At 52.8% G+C, this 13692-nt stretch overlaps 1 protein-coding gene and 1 pseudogene across 4 annotated transcripts in view; one reads left to right on the forward strand and one right to left on the reverse strand.

Annotated features, from left to right (window-relative positions):
* Positions 1-12079, forward strand: part of ZMYM3 (zinc finger MYM-type containing 3) — a 30296-nt gene extending 18217 nt beyond the window's left edge. For 3 of the 4 annotated variants that reach the window (XM_071757962.1, XM_071757964.1, XM_071757963.1), the window contains 14 exons: positions 81-253; positions 677-842; positions 4320-4378; positions 4922-5090; positions 5694-5809; positions 5954-6128; positions 6688-6834; positions 7525-7628; positions 8023-8191; positions 8276-8427; positions 8894-9008; positions 9905-10159; positions 10245-10362; positions 10777-12079. In XM_071757962.1, coding sequence (XP_071614063.1) covers positions 81-253; positions 677-842; positions 4320-4378; positions 4922-5090; positions 5694-5809; positions 5954-6128; positions 6688-6834; positions 7525-7628; positions 8023-8191; positions 8276-8427; positions 8894-9008; positions 9905-10159; positions 10245-10362; positions 10777-10975 — 2117 coding nt within the window. In that variant the 3' untranslated portion in view covers positions 10976-12079. The remainder of the gene's footprint in view (positions 1-80; positions 254-676; positions 843-4319; positions 4379-4921; positions 5091-5693; positions 5810-5953; positions 6129-6687; positions 6835-7524; positions 7629-8022; positions 8192-8275; positions 8428-8893; positions 9009-9904; positions 10160-10244; positions 10363-10776) is intronic. The other variant, XM_071757965.1, reaches the window with a different exon arrangement.
* A 360-nt stretch (positions 12080-12439) lies between these two features.
* LOC139802758 (gap junction alpha-4 protein-like) lies at positions 12440-13089 on the reverse strand (annotated as a pseudogene).
* Between the last annotated feature and the right edge of the window lie 603 nt (positions 13090-13692).

Raw genomic sequence — 13692 nt, forward strand, 5'->3', positions numbered from 1 at the left:
ACCTGGATTCTGGTCATGTTTGGGTCAGGGAGGCTCCCAGTTCATCCTGGGAAGGTTTCACTCCTATTGTTTCTCCGCAGGGTGTGTGCTTCTTTACAAACAGGATTTCACCAAGAACCTGGGCCTGTGCTGCATCACCTGCACCTACTGTTCTCAGACCTGCCAGCGGGCGGTCACCGAGCAGCTGGAGGGCAGCACCTGGGACTTCTGTAGTGAAGACTGCAAAAGCAAATACTTGCTCTGGTACTTCAAGGTCAGTATTAGCACTGGCAGCTTGTGCTAAGTGCTGTGGTGGGCACGGCACCCAGATAAGTGGGCATTGCACTGAGGAAGTCCACACTGCTGGAGTCTGGCTGGCACTGCTGCGGAGAACCTGGCACTGCTGGAGTCCTGCCTGGCAATGATGGGACACTGCTATGGGAAAGCTCACGTAGCTGGAGTCCCCAGCTGATCCTGTCAGAGCACTGCACTGAGGAAGCTCACAGTGCTGGATCTGCGGCTAGTGCTGCTCTGAGAAGTTTGCACCGCTGGAGTCCCTGGCTGGCACTGGCAGGGCAGTGCTGAGGGGAAGCTCACAGCACCTTGCTATGTGCACCTTTCACTGGAGAGTTGTGTTGCACTCAGAGGGGGTGTGGTTAGTTACTCGTTGTTTCTCTCCTGCTGATGCGGGCTTTAGGCAGCTCGGTGCCATGCCTGCAAGCGTCAGGGGAAGCTGCTGGAAACCATCCACTGGCGGGGGCAAATCAAACACTTCTGCAACCAGCAGTGTCTGCTGCGATTTTACAATCAACAGAACCAGCCCAACCTGGACACGCAGAAGGGGCCAGAGAGCCTGCTTAACAGTGAGTAGGAGGGAGGGAGGGGACCTGAATAGCTAAGTCTGAGAGACACAGGGAAGACTGAACAGAAAGGGGAGGAAGCTACCTACCCAGGACTGGATGAGATGCTAGGGAACAATCCTGCACTGGCCCCTGGGGGGGGAAAGGACGGAGTGGGACCTAATGGGGCTTCTCCATCTCTAACATCTATGGTTCTATGACACACAGGGCGCAGACGGGAGGAGCCGGTGCCAGCGTGCTGCCTGTAGCTTACAGTCTTAGCAAGGATAATCAGGGATTTAACATCCTCATGTTACCAGCGGAGAGCTTGATTTACAGGGTTAGGGGACAGTGTGGTTTGCCATGATATTTCCACCTGCAGCCCCACACCACCACTGAGCTGTGACCTTCTCAGATCTCATAAGCTAAACAGTATTGGGCCAGGTCAGTGACTGGATGGGAATCATTCAATGAAAATACAGGGTGCTGCAGGAAATGGTGCTGCTGATGCTGTAGGTGAGCTCTTCTCAGCTAGAGCTGAAGCAAGAATGATCTTGAGGGAGCAGTGAGATGCTGGATGCACTCTGTCTTGTGATGTTAGGTTGCAGTACCACAACTTAGCCAAAGATTGCTGCAGCTCTGTGGAGCTGCAGACCCCTGTGTCCTGGATACCCCAATTCTACGTTTGTGGAGTTCCAGCTGGAGAGGAGATTTCCACTGCCCATTGCCCCATTTCCTATCATTAACTCGAGCCAGATGATTATGGAATATTGCAAAGTGCTTTGGGATCCCTCAGGATGGAAGGTGCTTGGAGTGACAAAACATCGCTTGGCCCTTAGGCACTTGTGTAGTGTCATTTTGCTTGGTGCATAGGCCACAGTCTTCTAGATGAACTCTCTGAATGGCTGCATCAAGTTTTGGTGTATCAAGCCTTGACAGACACCTGCATGACAGGCTCAGAGCTTTTCTGCCCTCCCTGGGATTTCATGAGGTATAAAACCCTGACTAGGGTGTGCCAAGGAGGGGAAACCAAGACAAGGACCTTCTCATGAGAGACCTTTTCCTCCATCTCCAGACTCTTCCTGGTTCCTCACATGATGGCAATGGACTGATTGCAAATGCCCTGTATGTCAGTGCTGCTTAAACAGCAAGGCAGAACTGTTCTGCCAGAAGCAGAAGGTTCTCCCAGCCAGAGGAGTCTCAACTTACCCTTAGACGCCATGTTCTATAAAAGGCTGTGTGAGACGATGGCTCATGTGACAGCACACTGAAGTGACCTGGATAAAGACCTGTTGGTTTCTGCTGGCATGGGGGTGCCCAGGAGAAGTCTGCTTGATGGGGTACAGACTGTCCTGCTGCCCTGGACAGGAAGAGGTTTTAAAGTTGTTGGCTTCTTGCTCACCAAGGGATTCCACAGCCTTATCTATGCTGTTCTGTTCGTCCTCTGCTTTCAAGGCATCTTGCTCGTGAAGGATCAGTAACACTGCTTTTAGGACATAGGCCTGGCAAACAAGCTCTGCCTCAAGCAGACAGAAGAATGTTTCATTTTGCCATTGTCTCCTTGGGGTCATGGACCACAAGACTGAGAATTACCTTCTCCATTTCCAACAGCAATGAGAGTTTGAGCTCTCCTCCAAAACTTCTCTGGAGATGCCCAAGAACTTCGGTGTTTGGCATGTGTAGTATTACCCTTCACCATGCTGTAGTTGTGTTCCCTATGAGGCAGAGGGCTGAGGGCAGCCATGGAAGAACCTGTCAGCAGTGTTGAGTGCTCAGCTAAGCACAAGCTCCAGCTGCCCCAGCACCTGCCATGCTTGGTGAATGCTGCTGGTGGCATTGGGCTCACTGTGTGTCCTGGCACACCCATCTCCTTGCCAGTTGTGGACATTCTTGTCTTGGGACTGTGGCATACTTGCAAAGGAAGGGTGCTGGAGCCAGGTTATGCTGTGTGATTGCACAGAGAGCTCTCCAGACCTCCGTGCTGTGCAGAGGATTTCAGAAGGAGGAGCTTGTCAGTGCATGGTGAGAAGCAATGGCTTCTGCCTGGTCCAGGCAGGGTATCCTGTGGACCTGGCAGCTCTGTTGGCAGTCACAAGGGACTACTTGGATTTCAGGCCCATGTTGGACAGAGCTGCTTATTACTTGTTGCTTCTATTGCAACTAGTGGTTGCCTAAAACCATTCATTCCTGTGACCCACTGGTTACTGACCACCTGGTGATACTGAGAGTGCTTGCTGATTTCTTTGCTTGTAAGAAGTCTGTGTAATGAGGGAACGAGGAGGTTGTTCCACAGAACTGTGCCCGAAGATTTCCAAGAGGAACTGGCTCTGCACAGGGCCATCCCCCCTGCTTGTGGGGCAGTCAACTTTGCTTTTGGTTCTGCTGCAGCAGAAACTCTGCTCATACTCCATGGCTTGGTTTTTCTCATTCAAGTCATTAATATCTCCCACCTAGATCTGTCCCACATCCACTTTGGGATGGTCAGGGGGAGTTCTTGGACCCATTGAGACTGTTCCAGTTCCTGTTTGAATGCTTAGCTTCAGGCTAGGGAGCTTTCTCCAGTGGGAACAGGCCCACACCTCTGTGGTGGTCAGCAAGTAGACCCTGCTCATCTTTCAATTGCTCAAGAGCTGTTACGTTTTTCCTAGATCAGAGGAAATTTGCACAGTGCCCACGTGTTGGTCCTTGGGGCGTCTGTGTCTTTCCTGGGGAACCTATGTGTTTATAAGAGGTGCAAATGGACCCAGCACTCCCTTTGTGTGCTGAGATCTGCTGCTTTCCTTGCAGGTGTCCTTCTTGCATGGCCCATGGTTGGTCAGTGGAAGGCAGTTTTTCTTCCCAGCCACATGGGTATCTGGAGACTTGGATGAAGGTGCTCTTTTAGCTCACCAGCCTTTGAGATGGGTGCAGGTTCTCTGCAGAGCAAATAAGATGGAATTACCATCCAAGCCAAGGAGCATATTGTCACCACCTAAGACTTATGTCTGCCACATGTAACTCTTACCTGCAGGTGATCTCCTCTTTCCTTAGGGGAATGGCTGGGGCAAAGCTGTCTCTCTGCTTTCTGGGATATCTTATAACACTAATACTAGCTCTGTCACTGTCTTCCTAGGGATCTTGAAGCACTTTGCCATGATACTTGTAGCAGGGAGATGGAGCCACAGGTAGGGGCCATGGTCTCGGTACAGCAAGCCGATAAGCAGAGCTGAGAATAGAGTCTTGGATCCCACTCTCTACAAAGGGCTGGGATTTCTCCTGATGTACTGTGATGGCAATGGGGTAGTCTGCAGGGGAGCACAAAATCAGATTGTAACAACTTTGATTTAGGAGTTGTAGGCTGCTAGGGCTAGAGACTGTGGAAACATTAACTGTTCCTAGAGTGGCCAGGAACAGTTTCTGGAATGCTTGTCCCTGCTCTGGCAGCTACTACCTCTAGTCCCAGCAGTGGGACCTCTTGGCCCAGGAGCTCTTGAACTTAAAATTCATTGCTTTCTCTTTCAGGTCAAAGTTCGGAGCAAAAACCACCTGCCCCTTCCTCACAGAAGGCAGAGATTAACATGGTAAGGCCTGTTGGAAAGAGATTGCAGGATAGCACAAAGGGATGTCCCCAAGGAGAGGACAGATCTGCCATTGCACAGAGAGATTTCATTATTCTACAACAAATGCATTTTAAGATGGCTGGGTAGTGGGACCTGACAAGAGCTGCTGGGGATGGCAGCTTCAGCCTATCTCTTGGAAGGGGGAAGAATAACCATTCTCCAGGAATCAGTGATGGGCTCCAGAACAGCCTGCCACTGTGGGACTGGCTCCTCTTTGCACAGTGCTCCCCTGTGTTTGAGTATACTTGCTGTCCCACTGTGTTCCCCACTGCCCCTTGGTGCAGCAGCAGCCACTGCCAGACTTCCCTGCTGGCTGCTGCAGATGCCACACAGGTTTGCTGCCTGCCATGAGCAGTGTAGCCTGACTGTGGGAGCATCCCCCTGTCATGGGAACTGCCAGGCTTCAGAAGGTGCTTTGAGAATCAATCCAGCTGTACCCATATATGGGAAGAGATGATGCTGCCTTAGGTGGACACCAACCTCCTGCTTTCTTCATTTTCTCAGCTGTCAGCAAAGACTTCCTCAGCCCAGATGTCTCCAGCCACACCACCACCACCACCCCCTCCGGTTCCAACTACCCCTCGGAAAAACAAAGCTGCCATGTGTAAGCCACTGATGCAGAACAGAGGTGTTTCCTGCAAGATAGAAATGAAGTCCAAAGGATGTCAGACAGGTAGGAAAACAAGACATCACTGCAGGATTACATGGGCATTTTGGAAAGGCAAGTGGTACTTCCCTGCTCCAAACTAATTAAATGTGAATCAGCTTGAAATGCTGTATGGAATAGCTGGGTGTTTGGCACTGTGCTGAAGAGTCTCAGGCCAGTGCAGGCCACACATGACAGGGCTGGAGGTAGGTAGCCCATTTCCATCATCAGCATAAGGAGATGCAGAGAGCATTGCACCATGATCCCACCTCTTGTGGGACAACTCCTGTTACTCTGAAGATCATCAGTTTGTCTGAGGGGCCATCTGCTCAGCAGGTTCCACTGTGTAGCTCCTGATGGGCATGTGTGTGTTGTTTACAGCATATGCAAGGCAACTAGACCTCTCAGCAGGGCCATGTGAGAGCAGGCAATGGCACCTCTGGCTAAGGCAAGTCTCTCTTCTTGCAGGGCTGTTTGGCTTGCTGCTGCTCCAGCTCTGCCCATGATTCACAGAAGCTGGTAGCTGGAAGGGCCATGGTGCTGGATGGCTGGGGGCATGGCAGTGCACAGTGGGGCTGGGTGGAGGACCTGCCAGGAGCAAGCTCACTGACATACTTTTGCTCTTGTCAGAGGCTGACTGGAAGCCCCAGGTGATTGTGTTGCCAATCCCTGTCCCAATCTTCGTGCCTGTGCCTATGCATATGTACTGCCAGAAAGTACCTGTGCCTTTCTCCATGCCTGTCCCGGTAAGTGAAACACTCCATGTGCTCTTACTGTCTCAGTCCTGCCTTGCTGCAGTCTCCCTGCTTCTGTGTTTGTCCTCTTCTGCCTCTCCTTTTATATCAATAGGCTCTGTGTCAGTTTTCTGCCCGGTGTGCTATTTTCTACAGGTGCCTGTACCAATGTTCCTGCCCACCACACTGGAGAGCGCAGATAAGATTGTGGAGACCATTGAGGAGCTGAAGGTGAAGATCCCCTCCAATCCCCTGGAGGCTGACATCCTGGCCATGGCTGAGATGATTGCAGAGGCTGAAGAACTGGACAAGGCCTCCTCGGACCTGTGTGGTAGGTTCTGCCCATGGCCTGATCAGGCCCAACAGCTGGGAGCATGTGGGGTCTGCCAGGTCAGAGTTGGAGCATCTGTGTGGATCACAGCTCTCCCAAAGCCTTTGAGAAGGGAGCAGGGAGGAGCAGGTCCTCAACTTCTGCCTGAAGAAGGAGGAAGGAAGGGAGGGAAGAGCTGCAAAAGGGAACAGTGGCTGTTACTGTCCCTTTTGGGAGTGCCAGTCTCATGGCACAGGTGCACTGTTAGTTTATTCAGGTGGGTATTCAGGCTCACATGTAAAGCAGCTTCCCAGAGAGATGACTGGTAGCAGCACTCCTTACCTTGCAGGAGGGCTGCATTCCTCAAGCTGCAGTGACTAGAGCTTTGGCTGAGGAGAGGACACAAACATCCAGTGTCTTGTTGTCCAGGGAAAGCTGGGCAGTACAGATGTCACGGGCTGCTTTGAGTCCAGGCCTGTGCTCTGCAGGGAGCCTGACTTCATTTTCCATCTGTCACAGGAAAAACAAGCTAGAGACTTTTTTTTGAAAGTTGTATTTATGATCTACTTTTGCATTGCAGACCTGGTGAGTAACCAGAGTGCAGAGGGTCTCCTGGAGGACTGTGATCTTTTCGGACCATCACGGGACGATGTGTTGGCTATGGCTGTCAAGATGGCAAACGTCCTCGATGAGCCGGGACAGGACCTGGAGGCTGACTTTCCTAAGAGTAAGCACTGGGTGAAGGAGGCATGCAGGACTGCTCATGCTGCAGCAGTGTCCTCCTGCTGCCATCAGCTGACTGTTGCCAGCAGCATTAAGAGCTCTGAACTTATCTCCCCATGCCTTCTGCCCAGGCTTGAGGCAGGGTTGAGGAGACCACCACTTTTGAAGATGTTTGCATTTGTCAAGACTAACTGGCCTGTTGTCTGTAAAGAAGGGAGAATGAGAAGCTGATTTTAATAGCAAAAAGATCAGGGAAGTGATGCTGGTGTGCTTATGGATGATGGTCCCGGAGGATCCAGTAAATCAAGAGACACCTGGAGAGGGCATGACATCCTGGAAGACAGAGAGGCTCTGTGACCATTAGCAGGCAGAAGGTGGAAGAAGGGGCAAGGACTTGAAAGAGCACAGCAGTGCTAAGGCAGGATGGTAGTAGTGAAGGATATTGGGGTGCCAAGCAAAAAAACTATCAGAAAGGAGAATGTGGAGCTCTCATTAGTCTGAAAAAGCATAGCAGCATCTATAACAGCTGTGTTTGCTTTTTTGGAATGCGGCTAAAAGTTCATGTTAGGCAGTGATGAAAGGTGTGAAGTACTGGGCTGTGTGTTCTCTCCTCATCTTGTTGTAAGAACCAGGCTGACACAGAGAACAGGATGAGAAGTCTCAACTGAGTCCTTCTGTCTGTGCTTTCTTTCAGACCCTCTAGACATCAACCCCAGTGTAGACTTCCTCTTTGACTGTGGACTGGTGGGACCAGATGATGTATCCACAGAGCAAGATCTGCCTCGGGCTGTCCGAAAGGTGAGCTCTGGGTGGATACTGCCTGCATAAAGCTCTTTGGGTTTGGAGTGGGACCTGCCATCTGGGACATATGAGGTGAAGGGTACCAGAGGTTTTGGTCTTTTGAGGAGGTTGTGCCCTCTCCCCTGAGGGCATGCTTGGCCTGCTGGCATTTGTTGAATAGAAATACTTACCTGTCAGTTCAAAGATCATGTGAGAGTTGACTTCTTTCCAGCCTGTGGTCCTTATAACTAGTAGGCATTGTTAAGTTGGCTATCAGCAGAAGGATGCATGCTGGCAATTGGCAGAGGCACACTGTGAGGAAGGACTTGGCATTCAGCTGGTCTGAGGGGTGCCCAGGACTCTTGGATCTGTCCCAGGTAGGTGCCCAGTCTCACTGTACACCTCTCTGCAGGGACAGAAGCGTCTGATGCTCTCTGAAAGCTGTTCCCGGGACTCGGTGAGCAGCCAGCCCAGCTGCACAGTGCTGAACTATTCATATGGTGTGAATGCTTGGAAGTCCTGGGTACAAGCCAAGTATGCAGGGGGAGAGACCAGCAAGGGAGAGGAGCTGCGCTTCGGCCGTAAGTACCTTCATCTGGATGGGGTGGGGTAGCAGAAATCTCTCAGGAGCAGGGTCCCAGTGTGTTGTGGCCTTGTTTCTGCAGCCAAGCCCATGAGGATCAAGGAAGACATCTTGGCCTGCACAGCAGCTGAGCTCAACTATGGCCTGGCACAGTTTGTCAGGGAGATAACACGGCCCAATGGGGAGCGGTACGAACCAGACAGCATCTATTACCTCTGCCTTGGCATCCAACAGGTGAGGGAGGGATTGCCACCCTCAGGTCTGCCACAGCCAAATGTAGGGAGCAGATCTGGTGAGGGGAGCTTGTGCCCTTTATTCTGCCTTCTAGGGACTCTCTGGGTCCCTCAGTGCACTCCTCCTATTCAGTGCCTCATCCCAGGAGGGCAGCCCCCCTGCTTTGATCTTTGTTTCCAGGCCCACTGGGTAGGGTGGCGTCTACTCCCCAGCCTTGCACTTGTCTTGCACACCCTTAAGGAAGGCTGGTAGCTCTTCCCAAACTCAGTTGTTTCTTCAGCACCAAGGCTGCTTTGTCATGCCCCAGGGGTTTCCTCACAGATCTCTGAAGTGGCTGATTTTAGGAGCTTGCCTTGCAGCTCTCCTTGAACAAGAAGGTGCTCTGCATGTGTGCCCTGGGCTCTGGGGAGGGTTTGTATTCAGGTGCCACCGTTTTTCTCTTGACTGTGTGTTCTGTCCTTTCTAGTACCTGCTCGAGAACAATCGTATGGTGAATATATTTACAGACCTTTACTACTTGACCTTCGTGCAGGAGCTGAACAAGTCCCTGAGTGGTTGGCAACCCACAGTCTTACCAAATAGTATGTGTCTCCAGAGTACTTTCAGTCAGCACACATACCCAGTTTGTGCTCCTTGGATCCTCCAGTCTGATTGTGCTCCCCCAGCCCCAACCTTCTTCCTTGGTGTAGGCAGCACAGTTCTTCTGTGTCTCAGGGTCATGCTGACCCATACTGGCAGTGGGCCCAGCCTGGTTTATGTCTCAGCATCTTCTGTTGTCCAGAGTCAGTCTTGGAGCAGAGCACTGCTACTTTGTGTCCTGGGACAGTTTGTATTTTCATTTTTATGACAGTGATGTCTCCACCCTTTGGCAAAGAGAATACCAGGCCAGGAGGCACACTGGTCCATACCATTGTGTAGTTCCCAGCACATGGGTGAGACCTGCACACTGTGCTAAGTATTGGGAAGGGTTGCTCTGGTGCATCCTCGTGAGCAGTCTAACTTAAAGCTCTGCAAAGGCTTTTCATGATGCTGTAACCGGGGCTGCCTTCCCTGCTGTATCTTGTGAGTTGTTAGTTCACAGATCCAGCCTCACCTCTGCATAATGACTGTCCCAGGCAGAAGTGTTGGCCTCCAAACCTGTGTGCCTAGTCAGGAGCTGTCCATGTCTATCCTGCCTGCTGCTTTTCCTGTATCTAATGTGGAGTGTGGTGGAACACTGACCTGGAGTTCACTTGATATATACATCACATCTATAGGGATGAGCAGTTAGGATTGATTTAGGTTCTGGCCTGTGGTTTGGCTGCACTCTGGGGTGGCTTGTGGCTGGGGAGAGCCAGCATTTAGCTCTTAGAAGTAATCTCATGGAAAAAGGGATGTTGTGAAGCATCAGTGTTTTGCAATGCTTGCCTGGGCGGGGTGAAGGGATTGCAACAAGGCCAATGTTGATGTGACCTCTTTCTTCCTCTGTGCCTTGCAGACACAATTTTCTCACGTGTTGAGGAGGAGCACCTCTGGGAGTGCAAGCAGCTGGGTGTTTACTCACCATTTGTGCTCCTTAACACCCTCATGTTCTTCAATACCAAGTTTTTTGGGCTGCAGACAGCAGAGGAGCACATGCAGCTCTCCTTCACCAATGTGGTGCGCCAGTCCCGCAAGTGCACCACGGCTCGTGGCATGACAAAGGTGGTGAGCATCCGCTACTACGCTCCTGCCAAGCAGAAGAAAGGCCGAGGTAGGGTCTGACAGAGCATCTCTGTCCCTTCCTCTGCCTTCCTTCTTGTGTCCCAGACATGATCCTGTGCTATCCCTCTCTGCAGATGGCAGCTCTGGAAAGCGGAAGCGTGAGGAGGAGGTACCAATGCTGGAGCAGCGGGAGAACAGGATGAATCCACTCCGATGCCCAGTCAAGTTCTATGAGTTTTATCTCTCCAAATGGTGAGGCTTTCTCTGGAGAAGGGGCATGTACTAGTTTAGGGCCACCTTTCAGTTTCAGTGTACCCTGTGGAGTGGCTGCTGCTCTCCAGTCATTTGTATTAGAGTATGAAGCCTTGCCCAGAGTCCGTGCTGCTTACGTAGACCATGGTCAAGAGAGAGCTTCTTCCTGCTCCCTTCCACTACTTGCCTCCTTCCTGACAGGCAGGACTGTGCAGTATGAAGCCTGGTGCTTGGCTGATTAGTGGCTTTGGTCCTGAGCAAGGAGCTGCAGACTCAGTTTGTCTCCCCCTCCTGCTGAGAGCTGAGTGGCTGTGATAAGCCCCCTTGAGCCCCTGTTGAAAACCGTGAGGGCAGGCCAGGCTTTCTGAGCCCTGGAGCTGATGTCCCAAGGCTCCCCTTTCTCTGTCTTTACAGTCCCGAAAGTCTGCGGAACCGCAGTGATGTCTTCTATCTGCAGCCTGAACGTTCATGCATCGCCGAGTCCCCCCTCTGGTACTCAGTCATCCCCATGGACCGGAGCATGCTGGAGAGCATGCTGAACCGCATCCTGGCCGTCAGGGAGATCTACGAGGAGCACAGTCGGCTCAGTGGCCTGGAGGATGACATGGACTAAGAGCAAGATGCTGCCAGGCTGGCTGCTCTCCAGCCCTGAACATCTCATCTTCCTGCTTCCTGCTGCAGGGCAGGGGCCGTGCAGTATGGGAGGGGACTGTGCTATAGCAGTGCTATTCCACCATTGTTGCTGGACTTGGACATCCCATACAGCTTGTGACAGGCCCCTGCACTCAGCTCTGTCTCATGTCCTGGTTGCTGGGTGAGCTGTCTTCCTCTGGGTCCATCCCCGTGGCACAGTCATGGCAAGGCCCACAGGACAGCTCCCCTCACGCAGACCTGTTCCCCCCTGCCCTTACAGTACCCCCCTCTGTCTCTCGTGGGGCAGGAATGACACAGTATGTCACAGTGCTGTCGGGGACCAGCAGCCCTGAGGCTTTTAATTCCGCCTTCCTTTAACCTCCCCTCACAAGGCTTCGGGCGGCACAGAAGAGTTTTGCTGCTGTGGCACGATTGTGTTTTCAAGCCAGTGGGGAAGAACCACTGGCAGGGCTTGTTCTAGGGGTGGGAGAAGTTTGGGCTAGCTGTGGGCAGGGGAGCAGAGGGAACTGGTGCTGGAACATGAGAACACAGACCTGGCCTCACTGCAGGGCACCTCCCTTGTACACAGCTAAGCTGCTTCCCTCAATTTTATCAATGTTTTATGAGTCAAGGGAAAACTGATGGGGGTGGTCTGTGCCAGCACTGCCTCTTCCTCCCCACCATCCTCTGTCTTGGTGTAACCCCTCATCCCTGGTTCAAGGTGCCATCAGTGTGTCCCTCAGCTCTGGCCAGGGGCTCAGGCAGCTGCTGGCAGAAGTGAGAAGAGCTCTGCCTGGCCTCTCCCTCCCAAAGCAGCAGGGTGCTAGTACCTTTCCCAGGGCAAGCCTGACTTTGGCTGTGCCACTCTCTGGTGCCTCTTGCCCCTCCTTGTGTTATGGTTGGTTTTCTTGAGCTGTACATTGGTTTTCTGTTGAGCCTGTATATATTGTTCTTGGCCCTCTGTTCTCTGTGTCCATGTGGAGAGTGAGCCACCCCCCAGTCTTGTTGTAGTGATGCCAGGGTGGTAGGACTAACCCTGTGTCTCTGGAAACCATTCATTTCAAATAAAGATGCAGAAAACTTTTGGCAGCTCCCTGCTTTTCCCCCTGGGCATGGTGAGCACTATAGAAGAGCAGGGCTGGTGGCCCACTGCTGCCATGCACCTTACTCCTGTCTGTCCTTGCCTGCCAGTGCTGCCTGTGATTCCTACCTTGTATGGCCTTCGGTGTGCTGCCAGCTCTGGCATGCTGAGGTGGCCTGTGACCCTGTGCCCACTGCTGCCAACCAGCATGCCCTGCCTGTTCCTCTCCTGCTTCTTGTTCTGTCCCTTCCTGTAGGGCTGCAGTCCAACCCAACCCAGCAGTGGCCCTGCCCTGGCTACACACTGTCTGTGTGATGGACCTGTTGGAGAGCAATGTCACTGTGCCCATGGGTAGAGCAGAAGTGGAGTGAGGTGCAGTGTTTATTTACTCCCCCAGGGTTGTCAGGCCCCTGCCCATGCCTCCCAGTCTCAGCCTTACTGCTCCCAGGAACACGGGGAGCAGTCAAGCTGTGTCCTCAGGTCCATGCCCATCTCTTGCACTGGCTGAGGTCCATTCCACAAACCTGTGACCCCCTGCCAGCCTGTACCTCAGCTTGCTGCTGCGCCTTCTCCTCCAGATGCACCAGGTGCAGGATGTGGCCAAGGTACACAAGGCTGGGGATATATACGAAGATAATCTGCAGGGCCCAGAAATGGAGGTGGGAGATGGAGAAGGTGCTGTTGTAGCAGGCATTCTGGTAGCCAGGCTGCTTTGTGTTGCAGAAGAAACCAGACAGCTTGTCACCCCAGACCCACTCAGCAGCTCCCCACACCACCAGTATGCAGAAGGCAAAAAGAACAGTGAGCCAGACCTTCCCCATCACTGTGGAGTGCTCCTGGGTACTCTACAACAGCTTCCCCAGCAGGCTCTGGTCCCCCATGGTACAGCTGCACCCTGCAAGACACGTCCTTCAGACGTGGCCAGCTTACAGCCCATGCCAACCCCCAGCCAGGTGGGCATGCAGGGACCCAAGCCAGAGCTGTCCCTGGAGTGCCCCCACCCTGCATCCCATGCATGGTACCTCCTAACCTGTCGTGGGAAGGGCAGTGGGAGCAAAGACCTCTGGCAGAAAGCAGCCCTGCCATGCTGGAAGCACATCAGGGACATCTAAATAGTGAACCAGCATAGTGAACTCCTCACCATTGTCAGACATATGGGGCAGAGCACGGTGGTCCTGTGCTGTTGGCCCCCCTTCATAGGCTGAGATGGGATGCTGCAAGACTCCTTCCTGGCTGGACCCCAGCTCCCCAGTGGGGTGTGACCAGGTCTGCCCAGCTCCATCTGCCCGCCTGATGGTGGGCACAGAGCTTTTGGGGCATGAGGCCTCTGCATGTCCCATTGGCTTTTGTTGTGATTGGCAGATGAAACAGCCACTGGGGAAACATCTTCCCTCTTTTTTTGCTCTGGGCACTTTTCTAAATATACTTGGGGCTGGAGGGCCTGGTGCTAGGGGAGCCCTTGGACACTGCTCAATGACACCCAGGGTCACTGCTCCCACCCTCCAGCTGCCAGGACACTGCAACCACAGTCCCAGTCCAGCCCAAGCACTGCAGCCACTACAGCCCTTGGTGGCATCCACCTTGGCTACCATGCAGGGGTGGGGAAGCCACACTGC

The sequence above is a fragment of the Heliangelus exortis genome, chromosome 14 (genome assembly GCF_036169615.1).
Source record: "Heliangelus exortis chromosome 14, bHelExo1.hap1, whole genome shotgun sequence".
NCBI classification, from domain to species: Eukaryota; Metazoa; Chordata; class Aves; order Apodiformes; family Trochilidae; genus Heliangelus; species Heliangelus exortis.